General features: G+C 48.2%; 1 protein-coding gene across 4 annotated transcripts in view; it reads right to left on the bottom strand.

Moving 5' to 3' along the window:
* Positions 1-27,415, bottom strand: part of POLE (DNA polymerase epsilon, catalytic subunit) — a 379,412-nt gene that overhangs the window by 228,600 nt on the left and 123,397 nt on the right. For all 4 annotated transcript variants that reach the window (XM_029570995.1, XM_029570997.1, XM_029570993.1 and 1 more), the window contains exons 10-15: positions 24,320-24,430; positions 24,007-24,092; positions 23,424-23,543; positions 22,979-23,111; positions 4,871-4,984; positions 3,862-4,074 (exon numbers count right to left, since the gene is read on the bottom strand). In XM_029570995.1, coding sequence (XP_029426855.1) covers positions 3,862-4,074; positions 4,871-4,984; positions 22,979-23,111; positions 23,424-23,543; positions 24,007-24,092; positions 24,320-24,430 — 777 coding nt within the window. The remainder of the gene's footprint in view (positions 1-3,861; positions 4,075-4,870; positions 4,985-22,978; positions 23,112-23,423; positions 23,544-24,006; positions 24,093-24,319; positions 24,431-27,415) is intronic.

Genomic DNA, 27,415 nt, shown 5'->3' with positions numbered 1-27,415 from the left:
GAGAGGCTGGCATCCGTGGTCACCACCGTCCAATTGGGCACCAGAAGAGACACTCCAGAGGCCAGATGCCTGGAATCCAGCCACCAGAGCAGGCTGGACCTCGCGTGTCCCCCTAGTGGAAGTGGTAAGTGGAACTCCTCGGAGACCGGCGCCCAGCGAGATAGTAAGGTCGACTGTAATGGTCGCAGATGAGCGAGCGCCCAGGAAACCAGCGCGAGTGTGGAAGCCATAGAGCCCAGGACCGTAAGGCAGTCGCAGACCCGCGGCTGGCTGAGAGACAAGAAGCGCCTTACTTGAGCTGGCAGCTCGTATCTCCGTTCGTGTAACAGGAACACCGAGCCCAGCGACTTGTCGACAACGGCTCCCAGATATTCCAAGGTCTGCGAGGGTGTCCGATGACTCTTGTTGAAGTTGACCACCCATCCTAGGGACTGCCAAGGTGTAGGCCCCTGGCCAACTGACATTGATCCTCGGGCTTCGCCCGAATCCACCAATCATCCAGGTAAGGATGGACCAGGAGACCTTACTGGCGCAGCCGTGCCGCCACCGCGACCATCACCTTCGTGAACGTACGGGGGCCGTCGCGAGACCAACCGGGAGCGCTTGAAACTGGCAATGCCGTCCTAGAACGGAGAACCTGACGAAGTGCAGGAACGACAGCTGAATGCCTATGTGAAGATACGCCTCCGCGAGATCTAGGGAGGTCAGAAACTCGCCGGGCCGCCCCGCAGCAATTACCGACCGAATCGACTCCATGTTGAAGTGAGAAACGCAAAGGCATCGGTGCACTCCACCGAGATCCAGAATAGATCTGGCCGTGCCGCCTTTCTTGGGGACGACGAAGTAAATGGAGTAACGGCCCCTGCCGTGTGGTTGACCGGAACGGAGGAGGCAGCCGAGTCTGATCACTTGGAGGACCCACTGGCCTGACGTTACACCGGCCCATCTCTCGACAACTGAAATCAACCGCGCCCCGACGTTGGGAACGGCGTGCTGTGGCTGTGGTGAGAGAGCGAGAGGCCGACCCCCTTTCATTGCGAAGCTTAAGACCCCTGCGCTCGCCGGGGCTCCCTCATTTCCCCCGAAAGGCTGCTGCCGCCATGGCGGGGTCCGGGAGGAAGAAGTCCTATACGCCTGACCAGGAGACTTTGAGGACGTGACGTCCTGGATCACGAAAGCGGAACCTGGCCGAAAACGAATCCCGCGCCCTGAATTTATCCTCGGGCCGTTGGAAAAAACCCCGATTTCCCCTAGGGAAATCCTTCGATCTCCGGCAAGGGAGAGAGCTTACCCAAAGCGTTCGTGACCTAAAGGTGCAACGCCGGAGTATCCTATTCTCGAGAGGACAGGGCTGACCCAGAGAGGTGAAAAGGAAGGAAGGCCAGCCGAGCCTACCCCCAGCGGGGTGGCGATGCCCAACCCCTCCAGGATGGCGGGAATCAGGGGCCATCTACTTCCTGATGAAGAGGCGGATCAAGCTCGAGTAATCCCCTTCCGAAGCCTGTGTCTGCCTCGCCGCCCCCCTGCGGCAGCGCGCCATCCCCCTCAGCCCCCTTCGGAGGCGGGGAGGACGCCTTGGAAATCTCCGGACCCAACGAATCAGATGTAGACCTCTCCCCCAGCCCCCCTCGGAGGAGGGGAGGGCACCTAGGAAATACCGGATCCAACGAGTCAGAGGCAGGGTCCCTGCCCAAGCTAGGCGGTAGGGCCCCAACGGGCGATCTGGCTATGAATCGCGCCGCTGCGATCCGCGGCCGAATACGCGTCCAGTCCAAACTGATTGGCCTCTCAGGCCCCCCCATCTGGCCAGAGGGTCGCTTGAGGGCTCTGCAGGCCGTAAAGGCCCTAAGCCAGGCCAAAAGAAAACCAGGGGCAGAAAGGCCCCATGCCAGGCCCAAAAGAAAACCAGGGGCAGAAAGGCCCCATGCCAGGCCCAAAAGAAAACCAGGGGCAAAGAGCGTTTCTCCCCCAGCCCTCCCCCCCCACCGCCTCCGATGGTAAACAGACCGCGGAGTCGGCCGCTGTGGGGGGAGGGGGGAGGGGGGGGAACGGAACAAGGGAAATCCTGGGACCTGCCGCGCTTGGTGTCGCGCTCGACGCTGGCACCAAGATGGCCGACGTTCCCGCCAATTTCGCGCGAGAGGTCGGCGGTTTTTTTTTTTTTTTGTTTTGTTTTTTTTGTTTTTTAATCTTTTCCCGCGGCAGACAGGAACTGCTTGGGGAAGGCCGCCGGATGGTCCCCGACCGCAAACGCGAGAGGCTGCCGCCGAACAAGCATCCCCCGAGGACAGGCCGACGATCCTGTGCCCCCCCTTTTTGTCGCCTGAGGAAACCGCGCTCGCTACAGGCGCGCGGCGCTGGAGTCGCAAGACGAGCAGGCCGACCCAAGTGGCCTGCTCGGAAGAGTGCCAAAACAGCAAAATAAAAAAGAGAGAGAGAAACGCCGAAACGACCGCTGCAGCAGAGAACCCGGCGCGCTGAAAAGAAAACTGCACCGTTTTTTTTTTTTTTTTGTTTTTTGTTTTTTTAAACTGAGCCGTCCCTCGCAGCGGTCTGGGGGTCCGGCCGGGGCGAGAGAACCGGGCTCCCCGGTATCCCCCGGCTGGGCTGTAAGCGAACCCCGGATCCGCGACCCGTAGCCCAGCCGGTGCCCTACCAGGAGGAATGGTCCCTTCAGGACCTAGGAACCTCCTGGGAGCAAACGACCCAGCCCCGAGGCATGCCGGCGAAAACGCGACGAAACGGAGAGCCACGCGAATAAACAGGTAGGATTAAGGCGACCAACCTCCCCCCGCCAGCAGCGTCCCCCCGGAGCGGCGACGCGAAGGAACAGAGCCGGAAACAAAATCAACTTTTTTTTTTTTTTTTTTTTTACAAAAAAACCTGTCAACATCCACCGTCCTGGAGCCTTAATCCAGCAGGGGTGAGTGAACCGGGCTCCCCGGTGTCACCCCAGACGCTGCTACTCGCGTAGCCGGGTCCTCGACCCTAGCAGCGGCCTCAACCGGGGGAGGGTAGTCCCCTCAGGACCTCTCAACCCCCCTGGGAGGCAGGGCGGACGGGACCTCAGTGACAATTTACAATGCAAAATGCAAAATTCCCAAAAGAAAACAACTATAGCCTAAACTGGCCTAAAACCAAGTAAAAGAACCAACCCTGACGGAGTACCAGAACCAGGGCAGGCAGGGCTGTGACCGGACCTGCACCATCTACTGGAGACAGAGTAAGACTGAGGGGCTGTGACTGGCACAGGGGCATATATGGCTCCGCCCACAAGTTTTAGTCTGTCTCCATCTACTGGTGCGGAGTCACAACCCAGGTGTCCTGGACTGATCCTGGTACGTACAGGGAACAGCTACTAATTAAATAAATAAAAATATGAAATAAAATACAATATAAAAATATAAACATAAAGATAGTAAAGTTAAGAAAAAAAATACAATGTATACTTTAAGCCCTGATTCTAATTACATCTCCTCAGATTATTAATTTAACTATGCTGAATTTTATACAAAACAGAGAAAAGTCAGAAATCGCTAAGGGATAATGCAGAGCCAAGCTTCCCAAAGTTTTCATATAGTTTCCAATAATATGAATAACTGGAAGTCAAACAAGTATATGAGGTCTCAGAGAATTATTCCTTCTTGTTCTGTTTCCTGGGTCTCCTCTGTATTGCCTCAACTCTATATCTAGGATGCAGTCTACAGAAGTAGATGCAACACGCCACACTATTCTGGACAGGTATAGCAATATGACAAAGAAATACAATATCCATTGCTCCTACAGATCTGGTACCACATTACATCAAACATATATACAATCCCACACGCAATCCCAGAGACAGAGGTGTGAACGACTCACCATTTTAAAGCGGCAGGGAATGTCACTGCGGAAGACCCCAGACTCCAGCGCCTCCACATGACCGCCCACATATGTCTCAGAGTCCAGCACATGCCCGTCACTTGTCAGTTTATTGAACACCTGCTCTTGTTTATTCGGGAAGATGATATTTGCATGATACGCCTGGACCATCAGTAGTGCTTCGCACAATGTCCCTGAGCCCTTTCGTAATACCTGAGGACAAACCCTTTTAATCACTCATGGCTGCCTCAAATAAACCAGGTAGCATAAAACATGTGCACTCTCAAGCAAGGCCCACACCCTTTAAAGAGAAAGGAACATATCCCAAGATCCCACAGTTCAATGCATAAAAGGGGGTGTTGTCCAGTGGCTTTAGTGACTTCTTCTCATGCAAACTTTCATATAACGCATAAGATAGAAATGTGCTGCCAGCTCATCAGGTCCAGAGACAACTACATATAGATTTCAGAGGTATTAAAGGATATTGACAAGTCTGACAGTTTATCAGCAAAATGCCTATAATAAATGGAGAGGTACGGTATATTGAAACTGGGTGCAAATTCCACTAGGAAAAGCAGCAGTCAGCCAATCCTGTTTCACACTATAGTTAGTTCCACTGTTGCAAAGAGACGCTAGAAGCAGCAAGCACAGATGACACAGGGTTTCATGAGTATCACACCAAACACGTGTATGAGGAGGAAGAGAAGAGGCTTAGAGTTGTGCTTTCACAACCAAAGTGTGAGAGGTGGGGGCAGAGGGAGCACTTTGATCCAGGTTATGTACACCTAGTTGCATGAGGGAGAAAAGGGAGATGCAGTATCTGCATGCAGTGGAGGGAATCTTTAGGCTCAGGCATACCCAATACAGAAAGCACAGGGGGTAGAGGATGGACACACAAGTACAAATATCAGCAAGGCTTGGCAGCTTCTGAGCCCTCTGCAGCATCTGCAGACAGCCCAATATTAGATACAAGAGATGAGATACTCAGATGGGTCATGTGATCAGTTACCTCATCAGGCTCCATGGGGATGATAGTGCACAGAGCAAAGATAAAAGGATGGACATACTTCATGTACATGTAATAAGTAGCAACAGCATCAGAGACAGAGTACGTGGCCAGAGTCTGAGGAGAAAAGAGAAAGGGACAACGTTAGTCTAATCTAAGCACTAGCTTTCACTTTGAAAATGGCAGGAGTAAGCTGGGGATTCCTTGTAACTCCAATGTTGCAAACCCACTACCAGGTTATCACGGGACTGTTCCCCCTCAATTCTCATCCCAATGCAGTCTGGCCCTAATTATCCTGCAATGTGCAAACTAACTGTTAAAAGAAAATCAAGATTAAATAACATCTCCAGATGGCAAAGGGTTGGACTAGTAGCTCCAACTTGTGTAGCATCTATAAAAGTCCTGCTAGAAGAGCTCTAACTGCCATATTGGTACTAGAAAAAACCAAAGAGGTCAATATTTGAAATCCCAGATAAGTCAGGTGTGGCCCCAGGCAGAGTGCACTTATAAGAAAATTATTCCTTACCTGCTAATTTTCGTTCCTGTAGTACCATGGATCAGTCCAGACGGTGGGTTGTGTCCCCTGTCCAGCAGATGGAGTCAGAACAAAAAGCTCGGGGGGAGGTCCTATATAACCTCACCTTCCTTGCCTCAATCTTCAGTAACTAGACTAACAAAGCCAAGAAGAAAGAGACGGAGGGATCAAGTAAAACGAACGCCCTCGAAGCAATTTTAACAAAATTTATAACTGCAGAACAACTAACCCCAGAGGGAACTTGCACAAACAGAACTATGAGACAAGAGACAGACCCTGGAGCCCCAGGGAGCATCGGAAAGACAGTCGAGCAGAGGCATACCCCAACAATCCCCAACAGACAAACAGGGAGGGTGTCTGGACTGATCCATGGTACTACAGGAATGAAAATTAGCAGGTAAGGAATAATTTTCTTTTCCCTGTACATACCAGGATCAGTCCAGACGGTGGGATGTACCAAAGCTTCTCTACTCCAGGTGGGCCGAAGACAGCCCTGCTCGAATGACTCTATCCCCGAAGGATCCAAAAACTGGAGCCCGCACATCCAAACGATAGTGTCTTGAAAAAGTATGGAGTGACTTCCAAGTGGCTGCTCTGCAGATTTCCTGCGAGGACACCAACGTGCTTTCCGCCCAAGACGTAGCCTGAGACAGAAGGGAGTGTGCCTTAATCCCCAGCGGCGGGTGCCAGCCAGCACCAAGATAAGCGAAGGAAATCGCTCCCTTCAGCCATCTGGCGATGGTGGCCTTGGATGCCATATGACCCTTCTTAGGTCCTGACCAGAGCACAAACACGAGGATCCGAAAACCGGAAATCATTAGTGGACACCAAATAGTGCATCAAGCATCGCTTGACATCCAAACTACGAAGCTCTCTGGAGTCCGCCGAGGAAAAGGAAGGCAATTCCACCGACTGATTGAGATGAAAAGCGGAAACTACCTTAGGAAGAAACGAGGGTACCGTGCGCAAGGAAACCCCTTCCTCAGTGAAACGGAGGTATGGCTCTCGACAGGACAACGCTTGGAGTTCGGAAATGCGACGCGCCAAACTGATCGCTACCAGAAAAAAAGAGTCTTGAAGGTGAGATCCTTGAGTGTGGCAGCTAGGAGAGACTCGAAAGGTGGACCGCTGAGAACGCGGAGTACCAGGTTGACACTCCAAGAAGGACAAGGTGGTCTAGATGGTGGCCTCAGATGCCTTACCTCCTTGAGGAAACGCAGTATATCCGGATGGGAAGAGAGTAACGAATCATTCCCATTGTGAAGGAACGCTCCCAAAGCCGCCACCTGGACCCTAATGGAGTTATACGCGAGGCCCAAGTCCAGCCCGTCCTGTAGAAAGGAGAGAATCTGTGCCACCGAGGCGCGAGCCGGAGGAATGGTACGCGATCCGCACCAAGTCTCAAAAACCTTCCACACCTGCACATTCGTAACGGAAGTGGACGTCTTACGGGCCCGCAAGAGTCGAAATCACCACCTCCGGATAGCCACGGCGTCTCAGCTTACGCCTCTCAAAAGCCAAGCGGCAAGACAGAAGCGATCTGCCTCCTCGAAAAATATGGGACCCTGCCGTAGAAGACGCGTGAGATGACCAAGATGTACCAGCCCCTCCCTCTGCCAGGTTGAGAAGGTCCGCGAACCACGGCCGTCGGGGCCACTCCGGCGCTACCAGGATTACCGAACCCTGATGACTCTCTATCCGCCGAATCACCTTCCCCACCAGAGGCCACAGTGGAAAAACATACAAAGTATCTGCCTGGGCCACGGAAGAACCAGAGCATCGACCCCTTCTGCGCCGTGTTCTCGTCTGCGGCTGAAGAATCGAGGTGCCTTTGCATTGCCTGCCGTGGCCATGAGATCCATGTGAGGAATCCCCCACCGACGAACGATCAAACTCATTGCATCCCCTGAGAGCTCCCACTCCCCGAGATCTAAATGCCGACGGCTGAGGAAGTCCGCCTGTACATTGTCCACGCCTGCAATGTGGGAGGCTGCCAGGCGGAGCAAATGGAGTTCCACCCACTGCATCAGCTTGTCCGCCTCCCACGAGACGTGTTGACTCCTCGTGCCTCCCTGGCGATTGATGTATGCCACCGTGGTCGCGTTGTCCGAGAGGATCCTGACAGCCCGATGACGAACCAGCGGCAGGAATCCCCTCAATGCCAAGTGAACCGCTCTGGTCTCCAAGCGGTTGATGGGCCACTGTGTCTGTTCCGTCGTCCACCGGCCCTGGATGGAGCTCGCCCGACAGACCGCTCCCCAGCCGGTGAGACTGGCGTCCGTGGTTATCACCACCCAGTCCGGAACCTCCAGAGACACTCCCTGGGCCAAGTGTTGGGGATCCAGCCACCAAAGGAGGCTGAGACGAACGGGTGCCGGGACCGGGAGGACCGCCTGGAAGTCCCGCGACACCGGCTTCCACCGGGACAGCAATGTCTTCTGGAGAGGACGCAGGTGCGCAAAGGCCCATGGCACCAGGTCGATAGTGGAAGCCATGGTCCCCAGAACCTGTAGATAGTCCCACGCCGTTGGGGTCGGGAGTGTCATGAAGTGAAGAATCTGTGCATGCAGCGCTTGTGCCCTCTCTGGCCGCAAGAACACCTTGCCCTCCTTCGTGTCGAAGCGTGCGCCCAGAAAGTTCAACGACTGAGATGGGGGTCAGGTTGCTCTTGCTGTAGTTGATGATCCATCTCAGGGTCCGAAGCAGTCAAACCACCAGGTCCACCGCTTGCAGGCCCTGGATCCAAGACTTCACCCAAATGAGCCAGTCGTCCAGGTAAGGGTGTACCAGAATCCCTTCCCGACGCAGTGCCGCCGCTACTACAACCATGATCTTCGTAAAGACGCGTGGAGCCGTTGCCAATCCGAAGGGCAGAGCTCGAAATTGAAAATGTTGTCCCAGAGCCTTGAAGTGCAGAAAGCGTTGATAATCCCGGTGGATCGGGATGTGAAGGTATGCCTCCGTGAGATCCAGAGAAGCGAGGAACTCCCCTTGACGAACCACAGCCAGTACCGAGCGGAGAGTTTCCATGCGAAAATGAGGTACCCGGAGAGACCAGTTGACGGTCTTGAGATCCAGGATGGGTCGGAAGGTGCCTTCCTTCTTGGGTACCACGAAATAGATGGAATAATGTCCTCGACCCAGTTTGGAGGCGGATACTGGCACTATCGCCCCCAGGGAGAGTAGGCGATTGAGGGTCTGTCGAACGGCCCTTTGCTTGTGGAGGGACCCACATGGGGAGAAGAGAAACCTGTCCCTGGGCGCGTGAACAAAATCCAATACGTAGCCGTGTTTTAGGATATCCAGGACCCATTGATCCAACGTGATCCGGACCCACTCTTCGTAGAAGAGAGCAAGCCGGCCCCCTACCCAAGGGATGGGCTCGTGGGTCGGCCTGGCATCATTGCGCTGATTTCAAGGCGGTGCCCGAACCTTGGCCCTCCTTGCCGGGCCTGCGCCCTCGAAAGGACCGGTTCCAGGTATGAGAGCGAGATGGAGCCCGGGGTGGCTGCTGCTGCCTTGTAGGCCGAGACAGACGCTGGTTCCGGGACCGGTTCCTGGAGGAACTGAACGATCTTGTGGAGCGAGACCTATCCTCCGGGAGTTTGTGCACCGCATTCTCATTGAGGGACTTGATGTTTTGGGTCTAGGTCTTCTCCTAATAGAAACTTGCCCTTGAAGGGATGCGACCCCAGCCGGGTCTTAGACGAGGCATCCGCTGACCAGTTGCGGAGCCACAGAAGATAATGGTCCGAGACCGCCGCCACCATTGACTGAGCCAGGACATGGATAGGGCGTCCGTCCCATAGGCCACCACGACCTCCAATCTGTCCACCTGCTGCGCCTCGGCAGCCGGTAAGTCCTGTGAGGTGAGAAGTTGTTGCACCCAACGTAGACCCACTCGCTGTGCTAAAGAACTACAGATGGCCGCCCTCATCCCAAGCGCTGAAACCTCGAAGACTCTCTTAAGATAGACCTCCAACTTCCTGGCCTGCAGGTCCTTCAGCGCCGTGCCGCCCATGACCGGGATGGTGGTACGCTTCGTGACCGCCGAGACCGCTGAATCCACGACCGGGACCTTTAGCAGCTCAAGGAACTCCTCCGGGAGGGGATAGAGCTTCTTCATCGCCCTACTGACCCTGAGCATAGCCTCCGGCACGTCCCACTCCCTGGAGATCAATTGCAAAAAGGTAGGATGCGTTGGGAAGGCCTTAGACATGGGCCGAAGGCCTGCAAGAAGGGGATCCCCCTTCCTTACTTTGGGATCAGGTGCGACCGGCTCCTGAGGGACATCGATGTCCATCTCCTGAGGGACATCGATGTCCATCTCCTGAGGGACATCGATGTCCATCTCCGTAAATTCTTGGCACCTGTTTAATGATAGATTTTCCAATATTATTATTTGTGCCTTATTGTAAACCGTTATGATGGTACCTAACTTAATGACGGTATAGAAAAGTTTTAAATAAACAAATAAATAAATAAATAGATATACACGAGGAATAAGGTCATCCAGTTCATCCGACTGAATAATGCGGAGGACCCTCGGATCGTCACCCTCCACCTGGGCCGCCAAGGTGGGGTCATCCCCGGCTGGATCCGGGAGGGGGTCCTTCTCCAGAGTGGCGTGCGATCCTCGCGCTGGCACCGCAGGATCATGAGAGGAACCCGGCTGCTCCCCGGATGGCTGGCCACTGTCCTGTGGGGAGGACCCCCCAGGGAGAAGGCTGTGCGCACCAATTTAGGGGGAAGAGGTCCCATGGAAAATCCCAGGGGTAGACTGTTGCTCTGAAGAAAAGCCCTGTGCATCAGCACCACAAATTCTGGCGAAAACGAGGGCACCCCCATCCGAAAAAGCAAAATTGCTTACCTTGTAATAGGTGTTATCCCAGGACAGCAGGATGTAGTCCTCACATATGGGTGACGTCAGCAACGGAGTCCTAGTGCGGGAAAAACATCTGTCAAAGTTTCTAGAAACTTTTGACTGGCAGCCTGGGGCTACTGAGCATGCCCAGCATGCCATGATATTCTGTGCCACAGGGGTCTCACTTGAGTCTCGTATGTAGCAATAAGCGTTAGCAAAATAAATTTAGAAAAATAAGAAGGCCCAACTCCGCGGGGTGGCAGGTGGGTTTCGTGAGGACTACATCCTGCTGTCCTGGGATAACACCTATTACAAGATAAGCAATTTTGCTTTATCTCAGGACAAGCAGGATGCTAGTCCTCACATATGGATGATTAGCAAGCTAGAGGCTGAGTCATTTAATATGAAGGCAACAGTGATGTGTTGTTGTGGAAATGAGTCAGCCGAAGATCACAGCAGATTGGTTGTAGAAGGAGTTGGGATTATAGTGGAAACAAGTTCTTTAAGACAGATTGTCCATAGGCCGAATCTTGTCTTCCTTGCTTGTCCAAGCAGTAATGAGCTGCAAAAGTTTGAAGAGAAGTCCATGTTGCTGCTTTACATATGTCAAGGATTGGCACTGAACGGAAGTGTGCTACTGAGGTTGACATTGCTCTTACGGAGTGTGCCTTTACTCGTCCTTTGAGAGGAAGGCCTGCTTTTTCATAGCAAAACTGTATGCAATCTGCTAGCCAGTTGGATAGAGTATGTTTACCCACTGCTTTACTCGGTTTGTTTGGATCATAAGAAACAAAAAGCTGGTTTGATTTTCTGTGCGTTGCAGTGCGATTTAAGTAAAAGGATAGCGCACGTTTGCAGTCCAAGGTATGTAAGGCTGATTCTCCTTGATGGGAGTGAGGTCTTGGAAAGAATGTGGGTAAAACTATGGATTGATTCAAGTGGAATTCTGTGACTACTTTGGGAAGGAATCTTGGATGCGTACGGAGGACCACCCTGTCATGTAGGAACTTTGTGTAGGGTGCGTACGTGACCAGTGCTTGTAATTCACTAACTCGTCTAGCTGAAGTAATGGCTATGAGGAAGATAGTCTTCCATGTGAGAAATTTAAGATCACAGGAGTCTATGGGTTCGAAAGGAGAACGCATAAGTCTTGTTAATACCAGATTCAAGTCCCATTCTGTGACTGGAGGTCGAATTGGTGGTTTGAGCTGAGTTAAGCCTCTCATAAATCTGCTGACGAGAGGTTGTGTGGAAATTGGTGCATCTCCCACTTTGTTATGGCAAGCAGAGATTGCACTTAAATGGACTCTTAAGATGAAGTCTGAAGACCAGAGTCTGAAAGATGGTATAAGTAGTCCAGTAGGGAGGTAATGGTGCAAGTGAAAGGATCAATGTTGTTTTGCTGGCACCACAAGGTGAATCTTTTCCATTTGGAAGCGTAATTCTTTCGAGTGGAAGGTTTACGTGAAGCTATAAGCACTTGGGAGATATGAGTTGAAAGATTAAGTGGTTGTAAGATTAAGCTTTCAACATCAATGCTGTCAGGGATAGGGATTGAAGGTTGGGATGGTGCAACCGACCCTGATCCTGAGTTATGAGAGTGGGAGCTATTCCCAGGCGAATGGGATCCGTGATCGAGAGATCTAGAAGTGTGGGAAACCAAACTTGGCGAGGCCAATATGGGGCTATGAGTATCATGGACCCCTTGTCCTGTTGTAGCTTCACTAGAGTTTTGGTTATGAGCGGTATTGGAGGATACGCGTATAGTAGGCCTGAGTTCCAAGGGCAGCGAAGGCGTCCTTGGTTGGCTGATTCTTCTGTTTGTGTAGAGAACAGAACTTGTCCACTTTGTGATTCAGATGTGACGCAAAGAGGTCTATTGTTGGTTGTCCCCAACTTTGGAATATCCTGGTCACTACTGAGGGGTCCAGGGACCACTCGTGTGGTTGGAACTGACGACTGAGTCGATCTGCTACTACATTGTGTATGCCTGCCAGATAAGTGGCCCGGAGGAACATTGAGTGGTTCAGGGCCCATCCCCAAATCTGTGCAGCCTCTTGACAAAGGAAATACGAGCCCGTACCTCCTTGTTTGTTGATGTACCACATGGCTACTGTGTTGTCTGTTTGGATGAGAACAGTCTTGTGTGAAAGGCAGTCCTTGAACGCATGCAGCGCATAACGTATAGCTTGAAGCTCCAGAAAATTTATTTGAAATGTTGCTTCGAGTTCTATCCAAGTTCCTTGAGTTTGGAGATTGTCTATGTGAGCTCCCCAACCCAAGGTGGATGCATCTGTAGTTAAAGTAATCTGTGAGACTGGTTGTTGGAAGGGTAAGCCCTTGCGTAAATTGTCCTTGTTCGCCCACCAAAGGAGAGAGGAACGTAGCTGGTGGGTTACTTAAATTGGATAATGCAGTGGTTGAATGGCTTAGATCCATTGTGATCTTAAAGTCCATTGGGTTATTCTCATGGCTAGTCTTGCCATTGGAGTGACATGAACTGTGGGAGGCCATGTGGCCTAGTAAGGTTAGAAATTGATGAGCTGTTGCTTGCGTCTTTGAGAGAATCGAGTTTGCTAGCAAGGACAATGTTTCTGCTCGAACCTCGGGTAGAAAGTCCTTTGCAAGGACGGTGTTCAGTTCTGCTCCTATGAATTGGAGCAGGTGAGACAGTGTGAGATGGGTCTTTTGATAATTGATGAGAAATCCCATGGAGTGAAGTAGAGCAATTGTCTGGTTGAGAGAAGTTATTGCTCCTTGTTGAGAATGACTCCTGATGAGCCAGTCGTCTAGGTATGGGAAGACATGAACACCTTGCTTGTGCAAGTGTGCTGCTATTACTGCCAGACATTTTGTGAATACTCTGGGAGCAGAGGCGAGTCCGAATGGCAGTACTCTGTATTGGAAATGTTGATGACCCACCATGAAGCACAGGTACTTGCGGTGAGGAGGGAATATTGGAATGTGAGCGTATGCGTCTTGAAGGTCCAGAGAACAAAGCCAATCTTCTTTTTGGAGAAGTGGAAGCATGGTGCCTAGAGAGACCATTCTGAACTTTTCCTTTTTTAGAAATTTGTTTAGATTTCTGAGGTCTAGGATGGGTCATAGGCCTCCTGTTTTCTTTGGAATGAGGAAATATCGAGAGTAGAATCCTCTGTCCTGCTGAGACTGGGGCACTAGTTCTATGGCCCTGGATTTCAGAAGGGTGGATAATTCTATTTGAAGTTGAATAATGTGATTTCTGTTGGGAGGAATCCAAGGTGCTTGAAGTTCTGTAGGTACTGCTAGGAAATTGAGCTTGTAATCGTGAGATATGATGGACAGAACCCATTGATCCGTTGTTATAGTTTTCCATGTGTTGTAAAAGTTGGATAATCTTCCCTCCACAGGGAGCTCTGGCTGAGGATTCAGGGATTGGCTGAGTTCTCTGGAGATGTTTTCAAAAACCAGCTGTGGGACAGGTGCAGGTCTGGTTGTTCTTTGTTGGCGAGGTTGTGTCCTGTGCTGGGATCTTGCCTGGCGAGGCCTAGTTGCAGGAGGATAATATCTTTTAAGACTGTAATAGAGCCTGCGAATATCTCTTCGCTGGGACAGACATGCAGCGTGGGTAGTGGCATCATGAGGCATGGAGGATAGCTGCCTTAAGGTCTCAGTATGTTCCTTTAGTTGAGAGACCGCTTCCTGAACTTTTGTTCCAAATAAGTTGCCTCCTGCGCAGGGTAGGTCTACTAATTTTTCTTGGACCTCTGTCCTGAGGTCTGATGCCTTTAGCCAGGCCCACCTCCTGGCGCTTATACCAGAAGCTTCCACCCTTGAGGCTGTCTCAAACGAGTCATAGGCAGCTCTCACTTCATGCTTCCCAGCTTCAAAAGCTTTATGAATTAGATTTTGTGCTGGTTCTCTGAATTCCTGGGGTAAAGATGGGATAAACTCCTCCATCTGCTTCCATAGGTTCCTTTGGTACTGTGTGATGTACAATTAATAAGCTGCAATTCTAGAGTTGAGGATTGCACCTTGAAATACTTTACGCCCAAAAGTGTCCAGGAACCTATTATCTTTCCCTGGAGTATTAGAGGAATGCACTCTTGATCTTTTTGCTTTCTTCTGTGCTGACTCTACAACTACAGAAGAATGTGGAAGTTGAGATTTTTGGAAACCTGGTGGAGATGGGACTAAATAAGTGGAGTCCATTCTTTTATTGATGGGAAGAACAGAACAAGGATGTTCCCACATTCTTTGCTGAAGTTGGAGAAGAATATCATGGATGGGTATTGCCATGATTTGTATGGGGGGGGGGGGGGGGGATCTACAAATTGTAGCACCTCAAGGGTTTGGTGGCGTAGATCCTGCTCAGACTCTAACTTAAATGGGATAGAGTCAGCCATCTCTTGAATAAAAGAGGAAAAAGTAAGGTCTTCTGGTGAAGACTGTTTTCTTGGATGTGGAGGAGACGGGTCAGACATAAAAGTTTCTGAGGTGTCAGACTGTGTGTCACTCCATGAGTCATACTCTGGAGTATGTGGACCTGGTTTTCCAGTTGGATGTGGAGGAGGTACACCAGAGGGCCCTGGAATGGGTTCTTGGGAAGAAGACTCCTCTTCCACTGGGTTTGAAGGTAAGGAATCCAGCAGATCTTGATATTTTTTCTGAAGCACTGAGAATAATCTTGCTTCAGAGGATACATCAACTCCAGCAGGAAGTGGCATCGTAGATTTTGTTTTTGTCATCGATGATATCAGTGTTTTTCCCATCGATGACTGTTCAGTAGCAGTACCAGGTATGTACGTCGATGCTGGATGAAAAGGCGTAGAAAACATCGATGATGTACCCGATGAAAATGGGGGTATCGATGAAGGCATCGTGGTTAATATTGGCGCCCGATGAATAGATGTGTCCTGTGGTCTCGGGAAGGATTCTGGAGCCGAGAAGGAACCCGGGAGCTGGACGGTCCTTTGCACTGCTATTGTGGCTGTAGACATGGCAGTGAGCGGCATCGAAACAGTGGCCGGCATTGGGTGAGCACCTGGTCTCGGGACGGTGCCTGGCATCGGTGTCATCGTCAATGGAACAGACATCGGTACCGATTGTACCGGCATCGGTGACGTCGATGTTGAGGTGGACGTCACCGGCATCAGCGATGTCGCTGGCATCGGTGGAGGCACCGGCAAGTGTTCTTTGATCGTCTGTAAGACTGCCTCTTTTATATAGGCTGTGAAGTCTTGCGGTATCGATGTAGAGAGTGTCACCAGTGGAGGTATAGATGACTCCTTCTGCTGCGGAAGAGTTGACGGAGTAGGCCCTTCAGGCATCGAGGCTGTGGTAAATTTAGGCCGTTTCTCTAACGGTTCTCCTTGGACAGATCCCGACGGTGAAGCCGAGGCGTGTCTGTGCCGATGTTAATGCCTAGGTCTTATGTCTGCCTCTGAGCATATCAATGATGTCGACGGGGTAGGGGAGGATTTATCTCCAGAACCATCGGGACGGCGCTTTTTTAACAATACCTTTTTCGAAACTCCTGTTGGTGAAGACTTCGAAGAAGTGGCCGGAGAAGGAGTCAGTTGTAAACTGAAAAGCTGTTGAATCTTTTCCTGGCGGAGCTTACGGCCTTTTGGTGTCATTTCTTGACATTTCTCGCAAGAGGAAATGTCATGTTTTTCGCTGAGACATCTAACGCACTCTGCGTGCGGATCGGTAACTGACATTGTGCGGTTGCAAGTCGGGCATTTTTTGAACCCTGACGACATTTTGACATCGACAGCTGTCGATGACAGAAAAATTAATAGCGGTTTTTTTTTTTTTTTTAAACGCTAAAATAGTTCACCAGCTGGTGAATTGAGAAAAAATGAGACCCCTTACGGGAGAATGAGAAGAAGTGTAACTAATAAGTATCACTGAGGTAAACTCAGAGGACTCCGGTATCCATGCTGCTGTCCAGCGGCGCAGAAAAACGAAGACTGAAGTGAGACCCCTGTGGCACAGAATATCATGGCATGCTGGGCATGCTCAGTAGCCCCAGGCTGCCAGTCAAAAGTTTCTAGAAACTTTGACAGAAGTTTTTCCCGCACTAGGGCTCCGTTGCTGATGTCACCCATATGTGAGGACTAGCATTCTGCTTGTCCTGGGATAAACTCTGTTCCTGTTCCCCAAATGGCGTTAAAACTGGTGGCGTCGCTAAGACCGGGTCCCCTGCTTCTTGATCCAACATACCAGCATCCTCATCTGACAACAAGATGGCTGCCGTTCCCGCGCTCAGCGGGAACGGGGCCTGCCGCTTGCGAGCCGCACGGTCCTCCCCGCGGGCTCCTGTGCCGTCTCCCTGATTAAAGGTGTCTTCCCCCGCGGGGAGGCAGCTCGCGCAGAGTCCCTGCCGGCCACAAGCCGAACAGGATGCTGCACGCGGCATCACGAGGCCCCGGGAAAGGCAGGAGCAAAAGACAGCGGCGAGAACCCCAGCGTCTGCCGGGCCAATGCGCGCGGACCACTCCCCCACCGACTCGAAGGAGCCGCCGAGGAATCGGGCCTCCCAGCTGCTAGTGGTCCCGGGGAATGGTACGTTGCAGGGCTGCAGGTCGGCAGCGACGAGTGGGGGGGGGAGAGATCAGCACCACTGACGTACACCCCCGCGATCTGGCGCGAACCCCAAGTGCCGGTGAGTGCAAGCTAGAGGAAAGAACCCTAAAAGAAAAACAAAGGCATACACTTACCACCTGACGGCACAGAAAGGAAAGAAGAAAGGAGGACAGGAGGAAGGAGACAAGAAGCTGACCTGTCAACAAGCTCCACCTGCTCCCCCAGAAACAAAGCACGTTTGCCTAGTTTCGTTTTTTTTTTTTTTTTTTTTAAACTTGATCCCTCAAAAGACAGAACAAGAGGCCTAGAAACCTAAGCTCCTGTGCTGGGGACTGCCAGTCCCCTGCTCACATCTGCTGGAGTCAGAAGATACTGAAGATTGAGGCAAGGGAGGTGAGGTTATATAGGACCTCCCCCGGAGCTTTTTGTTCTGACTCCATCTGCTGGACGGGGGACATAACCCACCGTCTGGACTGATCCTGGTACGTACAGGGAACCAAGTGATATATCCAGCTAACTTTAGGATAAATTTATCTAACTTAGCTAACTTCTATATAGCTGGATATATTCTGCTGTACTCCCATGACACTGAAAATCCCAGCTAAGTTTAACCTAACTTTGCTGGCTGGCTAGCAGCTCAATATTGACACTTGAGCCTTTGCAGGTTATGATTTCTTTTAATGGACCAGATGTTGTAGTATATTTGCTTTCTAGGCTAAACAGGCCCCTTATTCAGATGTCAAGACACCCAGGTGATTTCAAAAGCTCATGGACCACATCTTTTTAAGGAGAAATTTTCTTACCTGCTAATTTCCTATCCATAATGTTACTGCACCAGTCCAGGCCATAAGTGGGTTGTTTCCCCCTAGCAGCAGATTATACTGTTTCCCTCTGTGATATCACACTATTTAAGGATTGCAGGAATCCTGTAAATTTCTAACAAAGCTTCGAATCAGACCCCAACATATAGATTGATCACCATTCGAACAAACCTGAAGCTTCTCTATAGCCTGCAACTAAAAACAGGAAAGCCAACAATAGAAGTACGAGACCAAACAATGCCCCAAAAGAGTAAAATCAGCAAAGTTTGAGAAGAGCCTCACTTCCTGGGCAGGTCCTAAATTGGTGCAGCAGGACTAATGGAAAGGAAATTAGCAGGTAAGAAAATGTCTCCTTCCATCTCACCCTGTACATCAGTCCAGACCATAATAAGTAGGCAGTACCTGAGCTCCACTATGCAGGTGGGTGCGAGGACTGCCCTGAGAGCCCCGGCTCCACATGCCATATCCATATGCCATATCTTAGCAGTCTAGCACACAAAGGTGTGCAAAGACTACTAAGAGGCCATCCTGCAAATAATCACTGGAGAAAGCACCTGCACCTCTGCCCTAGACGCTGACCACATCCTGGCAGAGTGCCGTCAAATAAAATCTGGAGGCTTCTTGACCTTCAGCAGATATGCAGAGTCAATTGCATCCTTTACCCCATGAGCCAGAATAGCCTTGGAGGCTGCCTTTCCCTTATGCAGACCCCTGAACAGAACAAACAGTCTGTTAGACTTGCAAAACTCATTAGTGATTTACAAGCTATGAAGGATAAGCCATTGCGCATCCAAACACTGGGAGAACATTAGAAGAGATATCACCTAAAATGAAACAGAGTGTACTTTCAGAAAAAAGGACAGAAACAGGCAGAAGACCATTGCATCCAACGATCACCAGGAACGGATACTGACAAGATGACGTTTGAAGTTCCGAAATCTGCCTCTCAGAACAAATAGTCACCAGGAAAGTTGCATTCAAGGACAAACTGACAAAGAAGTCTGCCTTATAGGTTCAGAAGGAGCCCCTGCCAAAGACCACAAGACCAAAGGAAGGTCCCAAGGTGGGACAATGGGACAAAAGGAGGCTGCAACCTCTTAATATTCCTCAGAAACTGAGACAAATCCAGGTGAGCCACTACAGAGACACCACCCAATTAAACGGTTCCCATGACGCTAGGAGACAAGGGCTGGTCCACTTGCAGACACACAGATCTGCATACCAAGATCTGCACTACCAATCTGGTGCAACCAGGATGACCCGGTTGCGCACCAATATACCTCTGAGAGCTCACAGTGGAAAGACAGACTAATTCCCCCGCTGGCCAAGTCTGCACTAGGGCGCTGATACCGGTTGACCATTGCTCCCTTCACAGACTGATGTGTCACAGTTTCACATGCCGACTGATCATCATCAAATCCACCTTTTGACAACCCTACTGATGACAGAGCATTTGAAACATCCAGGCTTAGCTCCCATTCCCCGGAATCCAACAACTTGCAGCTGAGAAAGTCTGCCTGCACACTTTCTGGTCCAGTGATATGTGCCACTGATAGCAACTCCAGGCTCTCCTCTGCCCAGGGTAAAAAAAAAAAAAAAAAGAGTGATGTCTCTGTCAAGATCCCCTGGTTCCTGCTTGCCAATTCACACACACCACTGCTGTTGTGTAGTCCGAGAAGATCTGCACGGCTTTCCCCTGAAGTGGCAGGAGAAATGCAGGAGAGCCAAATGAATAGCCCTGGTGGCCAACTGATTGATGGACCATAAAGTCTCTTTTGGGGTCCAGTGATCCTGAGCCATTTAATACTGTCAATGAGCCCCCAAAACCTGAGAGACTCACATCCATCACTAGGACCCAAGATAAAGTGCCTAGGCTGACCTACTTCCATATATGGGAGGGAGACCGCCACCAGCGGTACAAAGCATGGACCATCAGACTCAGGGGAAGCCAAGCCACAGAGTCCTGGGACTGCAGAGACCAGTGGGACAGGAAGGGTAACTATAGAAAATGCATGTGACCCACTGAACCAAATCCAGAGTCTCTGCCCACCAGCCCAGGAACCTGCAACTAATCCCAAGCAGACGAAGCCAGGGGAACCCGCAACTGCTGACCCTGTTGGAGTATTTTACTCTCTCTCTCGCCCATGAGAAAAATTGTCCAATCTGAGAACTGAACCACACTGCCAGGTACTCCAGGGACTGAGCGGGCTGGAGACTACTTTTGTAAAAATTGACCACTCAGACCATGCCTTCCCAAGACTTGAATCACATGGTGAGTTACGCACACTGCCTCCTGAGATGACTGTGCCCAAATCAACTAACCATCTAGGTACGGGTGGACCATGATGCCGTTGCGCCTGAGAGCTGCAGCTGCTATGATCATCGCACAGCAATTTTCGGAACTGAAAATGTTCCCACGGGAGACACAACTATAGATACCTCTAATCACATGAGCAGTAGTGATCAGAAGTTATGGTTCAATATCACAAACAGAATATAGAGAAGTAACACAAAACAGGGAAGCCAACAATAGAATTCACACAAATACAGATTTTGTCAAAATGGGAATGTACTTAGAGGAAGTACTGGAAGACTGGGAGAAAACGGGTGAGGAGGTGGAACAGTGGGTATAATTAAAATGGAGAAATTACTTACCTGATAATTTCATTTTCCTTAGTGTAGACAGATGGACTCAGGACCAATGTGTATAGCGTACTCCTGATAGCAGATGGAGACGGATCAGATTTCAATCTGACATCAGCCTAGTACATATCCCCCTGCAGGAAGTGCAGCTTCTCAGTATTCTCCTCGAAAAGCAATTGTGGATATATGCATGACTGAATAACTTAAATAACTTGGATAACTTGATTAACTTGAACCAGTTGATTTGGCTATAGCTGGAGACCGCCAGTGCCCTCAACCGAGAAACGTCGACACCCGGTAGGGTGGAGGGAAAGCTTTGCTTACCCGTGATTACCTCGTTCTTGGGAAAGTCGAACAAGGATTCCATGAACAACAGCAGCTGTGGGTGGGATGCTGAGTCCATCTGTCTACACTAAGGAAAACAAAATTATCAGGTAAGTAATTTCTCCATTTCCTAGCGTGTAGCAGATGGACTCAGGACCAATGGGATGTATAAAAGCTACTCCCGAACCGGGTGGGAGGCTGTCCGTAGCACACTTAGTACTGCCCTTGCGAATGCCGTGTCCTCCTGGGCCTGCAAGTCCAGGCAGTAGAACTTAGAGAAGGTGTGGATGGAGGACCATGTCGCCGCCCTACAGATCTCGGCAGGTGACAGCATCTTGGTCTCCGCCCAGGACACTGCCTGGGCTCTAGTAGAATGGGCCTTGACTTGTAAAGGCGGTGGCTTGCCTGCTTCCACGTAGATCGCCTTGATAACTTCTTTGATCCAGCGGGCTATGGTTGCCCGCGAGGCCGCTTCCCCTTGCTTCTTCCCGCTGTGAAGGACGAATAGATGGTCCGTGTTTTGTACAGATTTCGAATCCGGATACGTACAGGGAATTATGTCTGTCAGTACAGTTTTTCATTCATCCGGTTTCGGGAAAAAATTTTTTCCTGAGAGGAGTCACTACTTGCCAATCTGTTTCAGTGGTGTACATTATAAAATGTCCATGTGGTTTGTTCTATGTGGGCAAGACATAGAGGAAAATTAAAACCCGGATTTTGGAGCACTGCAGTAGACTTCGAAATGAAGTAGAAACTGCTCCGTTGGTGAAGCATTGGTGCGAATATCAACATACAGTGGAGGATCTTCGTTTTTTTGTGATCCAAGAGAAAGAATAGACAAGGGGGCAACTTAAACAAAATATTGTTGCGAGTGGAGAAGAGATGGATTTTCTCTTTAGGAACTTTATGGCCAAATGGATTAAACGATAGAATCGATTGGGTTGCGTGTCTCTGATTTGTTTGGATGTGAGTGGTTGGTTTCAGTAAATAGGTATGTTTAGGTTGGTAAAAGAAAAATCTTTTTAAAGGTTGTCCCTTTAAAAAGATTTGCTTTGGAATTAGTAAATGAATGAAATAGTCCCTTTAAATTATCGCAGGTAGTAGAAAGAGGTGTGGATATAGTTTGGACCGCTTTGATTGGTGATGGGGGATTTAAAAGAGGCAGAAGGGGAGGAGTTGATTTATCTCTGACTCACTTGATGGCAAATGGTGGTTGAACGCTACGGAGGTGGTGGCGTTCTTTGGAATTGGTAAGGTAAGTTTCCTTCGATTTCAAGCATATATATCTCTCTTTTGTGGGGAAATTTTGGGATGGAGTTTTTGGAAAGGTAGAGAAACTTGGGAAATGGTATTTTGATTTAATTCGCTATAGGTAACATGAAAATAAAATTCACGCCATATTGCAAGAACAGCTGTTCTGTGGGAGCTCATTTGAGACGCATTGGAGAGTAAGAGTTGGGAACGTATCTGTCTATGCGTCAATTGTTTCTTGGACATATAGGTAAAACATGTGAATGTTGTTTAAAGAAAAATTTCGTGTACAAGGTTCGTTGGAAACATTTTTTTTTATTTAAAAATGTTAATTGTTGTAGACGAAACCTGTACGGGAATACTACAAAAATGAATATGTTGAAGATTTATAAGCAGCAGAAAATTTTATAAGCTTTCCTGAAGAAGCCTGTGAAAAGGTGAAACATATTGAGAGGATGAAGAGGATATTGAAGGAATTTTGTTTTGAAAACGAGAGAAAAATTTGAGAAATTTTAATATATATGAAAGAATGTTGGGAGGTATTTCAGAGAATGTGTGTGTGTAAGGAGGTATGAATGGTGTGTGAGTATTGGTTGGGTTTTTTAGATGGGTATTCCTTGGGGTAATGTTATGAAATTTTGAAAGCAAGGTCTTTTGGAAATTTCTTTCTTGTGAAATCAATAAAGATTATAATATAATGTGTGTCACCATATGTTTTTTTGTATTGGAGACAGAATAGTGGCAGGCTGATGTCAGTACAGATACATATAAGGAGTGACAACAGTGAGCCTCATGATCTCTGTCTCCAACTGCTGGAGCATAATCTACTGGTTTGGACTGGTCTGACTGGATGAAGAAAAGAAGATATCCCAACCTAGAACAATCCAGCGTTTTGTGAATAGGTGACTTCAGCTTTGCTGCATTGGCTTCACTACCACATAATACTGGTGATACAGAGAAGCCATGAATTCTAGATTCATTCTAACCCATACAGTTAAGAGGTAAACTTGCAGCACAAGGACTCATCCTGCAAACTAATCAAATATAGGTAACAGGGAATTAACAACGTATCTCTGTACCACTGCTTTCACAAGTATCCATACCTGAGGCTCCTCTGTAGCCATTCGACACATCTCTTCAGGATCCAGTTCCACCGGGTCATAACCCAGCTTGGCTTTGGCTGCTGCTTTAAGGTTATGGCTTCCCACAGGGAGGTAACTGTCTCTCTTTACCCACCTGGAAACAGAACCCATAATCCCATCCAGTTACTAGAGACATTTCTCCACTCTCTCTATCCCCCCTACACATTCCTCTCTCAAGATGCTTCTTACTCCACCTTAAGAGAAGTCTTGCCCCCTCCCTATCTGCATTTTATTCAGTTCTACCCATATTAGCTCCAAGGCAAGCCTTACACCACAGTCATTACCAGAAGACAAACAAAACGTCATGTATCCAGTGTATAATATTCACACACACAAGGGGTGATTCAAAATATACATGAAATAGTACATATGAATGCACAAGGTAGAAGGAAGCTTTTCACTATACCTGAGACAGTCCATATGGATACAGGAAGGTGATTTATACTCCCCCTGGCTATCTTTCTGAAATCCAATCTCTTGGTACATGCTCATGCCATGGATGGAGGCTCTTGCTTCTACAAAGGGCCTGAAAACCAAAATAATCCTCAATTCAAATATTGTCCAAAGACAGACTGGAATACATATCTGGGAGAGAACCTAAACTGACCAGATCCAAAAACCCAGACAAGCTCAGATAACTTTACAGAAAGCAGATTTTAAAAAAATGCAACTATAACTTGAGCCATAGCCTAGAGAATGTACCACAGGAGTCTGGACTGTCAGCATCCTCGCCTACGCTGGCATGAACTCTTTTCTGTAAATATAGAGTAATCTCTATTTGAAGGTTATGGTTTAGTGTGGATTCTATCTGCCTTGAATGTGTGGATTTCTCACTTGTAATTTGAGGCTCCCACAGGGCCAGCCATGTGTTCTGCTTGTTCTACTACATGTGCTGAAGTCTCATTTTACAGCAAATATTTCATCTCTGTCCAGCTCACTGACCTGGGTGCAGTTACCAAGAAAAGCCAGGTTTAAACAAGGATCCTTACCAGTCAAAAAAGTCCCCGTTGTATGTCACAATAATGTTGGGCTTAGTTTCCTGCACATTTTCAAACCACCTCTGGATCAAATGTGCCTGGATTTAAGAAAAAAAAATCAACTCAAATTTCAGTAAGAGGCTACACCCAACCTGCTCACATTTCATAAAAACGCCAACAACTAGCAGGTGCATTTTGTGATATTAGAGAAAAAAAAAAAGCCATGACAACAACCACCTCATAAAACTCCACTTCTGAACTGCTCATATTCAGTGCAACCTTGATTATACCCAATATCACTTTCAAAAGAATGGTGGTCACGCACCTCATCCGGCTCATTAAAAATACAGAAGGGCCCTTCATACTCTGACTTGGGAGTAAATTCAAAATCTTCAATGTCCTCCGAGACAATCTCCCTGTTTGTGATAAGGTATCCCTGGAAAGACAGCAACAGGTGTTAGGATCACATAGTAGCACCACCCAAAGAGCAACTCACAGTGTTCTTACCTTTCCCTAAGGAGTACATCCTGGCTAGTAGTATGATATAGCCAAGCTGCCAGCTATAGAAGCTTGACTGCTTGTAAGATACAGTAAATTTAGGTTAATTACCTGCTATTTCTTTTCTTGACTCCTACCAGACCAGTCGAGAAGCATGAGTTTCTCTCCCCTACCAGCAAATGGAGATAAAGAATGAAAGCCTTGCTGGAAGCAGTCTACATATAGAACTGTGCCACCTACAGCCTTTCAGTATTATCTTCCCCAAGCAAAATACCCCCCACCCCTTGCAAGCAGGGGTAAGCCACAAAAAACCCCCAAACATTCGATGAACCCTTTAAAAAAAAAAAAAAAAAAAGACCTAAAACCAAGATACAACCAGAGTTACAACCAAGTATACTTTGCAAGAATATATTCACAGATAAGCAGGCTACAGGATAAACAGGTGGGACTCTGGTCTGGTCGGACTCAAGGAAAGAAAATTAGCCAGTAACCTAATTTTACTTTCCTCGTTGTCTTTACCAGACCAGTCCAGATGCACGGGATGTACGCAAGCCTCCCCTAAACTGGGAGGAACCCTGAAAATCCTGCTCTCAAAATGCTCGTCCCAAAGAAGGCTGCAAGCCAAGCCTACACATTGAAACAATTCCTGGAAAAGAAATGTAATGAGGCCCAATGAGCCACCCTAAAAATTTCCTGTGGCGAAACAAACTGACACTTTGCCCATGTCATCACCTGGGGCCTAGTGGAGTTTGTGCCTCAAGGCCTTCTGGCACTGTCAGCCCTCTGCAAATTTATGCAGAAGCAATGGCTTCTTTAATCTAGCTAGCAATAGTAGCTTTAGAAGACTTCTTTCCTGCCTTGTGCCTGCTCAAAGGCATAAATACATGATTGGACTTATAACAGTCACCTTCAAGTACTATCACAGTGCTCTATGCACATCCAGGATGTGGTGTTCTGCAGCTAATTCCACAGACTGTTCCAAATCAAAAATGAAGACTACTTTTGGTAAACAGGAAGTTACTGTGGAAATGGACACCCCATCCTCAGATATCCTCAAAAAGGATCCCTGCATGACAAAGCCCGTAGCTCAGAGATACATCTTGCAGAACAAATCACTATTATTTATTTAAAATCTTTTCTATACCGTCGCTAAGTTATACACCATCGCAACGGTTTACATGTAGGCACATATTTAATGTAGGTAAAAGTGTACTATAGTACATTCTAACAGGTGCTGTCATAGGTTCGGTTACAATATATCATTAGACAAAATAATTTTTAGAGAAGTGTGTCATGACCGAGTGTACTGAAAGTACTTTTACGGGTAATTTATCATACATAGTGTTATCAATATGCTAGTTGTGATGTGGTGTTCATAGACTACTCTACTGTATCGTCCTAAGTACTGTGTGTCGGTGCTTATCTGCTTATTCCTGAATAATTTCTATTCTCCCGTCTCCTTGTAAAATGCCTGTTTAAAAAGCCATGTTTTTAAACTTTTCTTAAATGCCTTGAGATCACTTTGTAATCTGATCTCTGGAGGCATTGTGTTCCAAATTGTGGGTCCTGCTAATGATAAGGCCCTTTCCCTCACTTGGGTTAGTCTTGCTGTTTTAACTGAAGGGATGATTAGGAGTGCTTTATTTGCTGATCGAAGATTTCTGTGTGGGACGTGTACCCGAAATGCTGTGTTTAGCCAGTCTGATTTCTCATCAGTAAGATTCTTCAGCAATCTCATCCTAATGGGCTTAAAACTGAGCTGTTCCCAAGGCTTTCAATACCAGATTGAGATTCCAGCTTGTCCAAACCTAACCAGAGTCCACAACTGCTTTCAGAGCAATCTAACCACATCTGGATGAACTGCCAAGGAACTTCTCCAATTTCTTCCACTTAACAGGACAACACTGCACCATGCACTTAGATCAAATTTGCGGATGACACAAAATTATGCAGAGTACTTAAATCTCAAGCGCATTGTGATAAATTGCAGGAGGACCTTGCGAGACGGGAAGATTGGGCTTACAAATGACAGATGAAGTTTAATGTGGACAAGTGCAAAGTGATGCATATAGGGAAAAATAACCCTTACTGTGGTTACACAATGTTAGGTTCCATATTAGGAGCTACCACCCAGGAAAGAGATCTAGGCGTCATGGTGGATAATACATTGAAATCATCGGCTCAGTGTGCCGGGGCGATCAAAAACACAAACAGAATGTTAGGAATTATTAAGAAGGGAATAGCAAATAAAACGGAGGATGTCATAATACCTCTTGCGCACCATGGTGAGACCACACCTTGAATAAGATATATACTGTACATATTGTAAATAATTGCCATATATTATAATTTCTCATACTATTGTAAATTCTGGCTACCATATCTTTCCTGTTTCCTGATGCTGCTTCTCCAGCCCTTTCTCCCAGTTCAGCTCCCTTATGTTATATGTAACTTTGCATTTCCTTCGTTAAAGGTTTCCCCTGTTCTATGTAAACAGATGTGATATTTTCCTTGAATGTCTGTATAGAAAAATTTCAAATAAATAAATAAATGCTTTGTGCAATTCTGGCCGCCGCATCTCAAAAAAAAAGATATCACTGCACTGGAGAAAGTACAGAGAAGAGTGACCAAAATAAGGGGCATGGAACGGCTGCCCTATGAGATAAGGCTAAGGAAGTTAGGGCTGTTCAGTTTAGAAAAGAGACAACTGAGGGGAATGAGAGAGAGGTCTACAAAATTTTGAAAAGACTTGAAAAGGTTAATGTAAATCGGTTATTTACTCTTTCAGATAATAGAAGGACCAGGGGGTACTCCATGAAGTTAACAAGTAACTCATTTAAAACAAATCAAAGAAATTTATTTTTCACTCAGCACATAGTTAAGCTCTGGAATTCATTGCCAGAGAATGTGGTTACAGCAGTTA

The sequence above is a fragment of the Rhinatrema bivittatum genome, chromosome 11 (assembly GCF_901001135.1).
Source record: "Rhinatrema bivittatum chromosome 11, aRhiBiv1.1, whole genome shotgun sequence".
In the NCBI taxonomy this organism is placed as follows: domain Eukaryota; kingdom Metazoa; phylum Chordata; class Amphibia; order Gymnophiona; family Rhinatrematidae; genus Rhinatrema; species Rhinatrema bivittatum.
The sequence above is the reverse complement of the archived record's forward strand: the minus strand, read 5'-3'. Positions and strand labels throughout refer to the sequence as shown.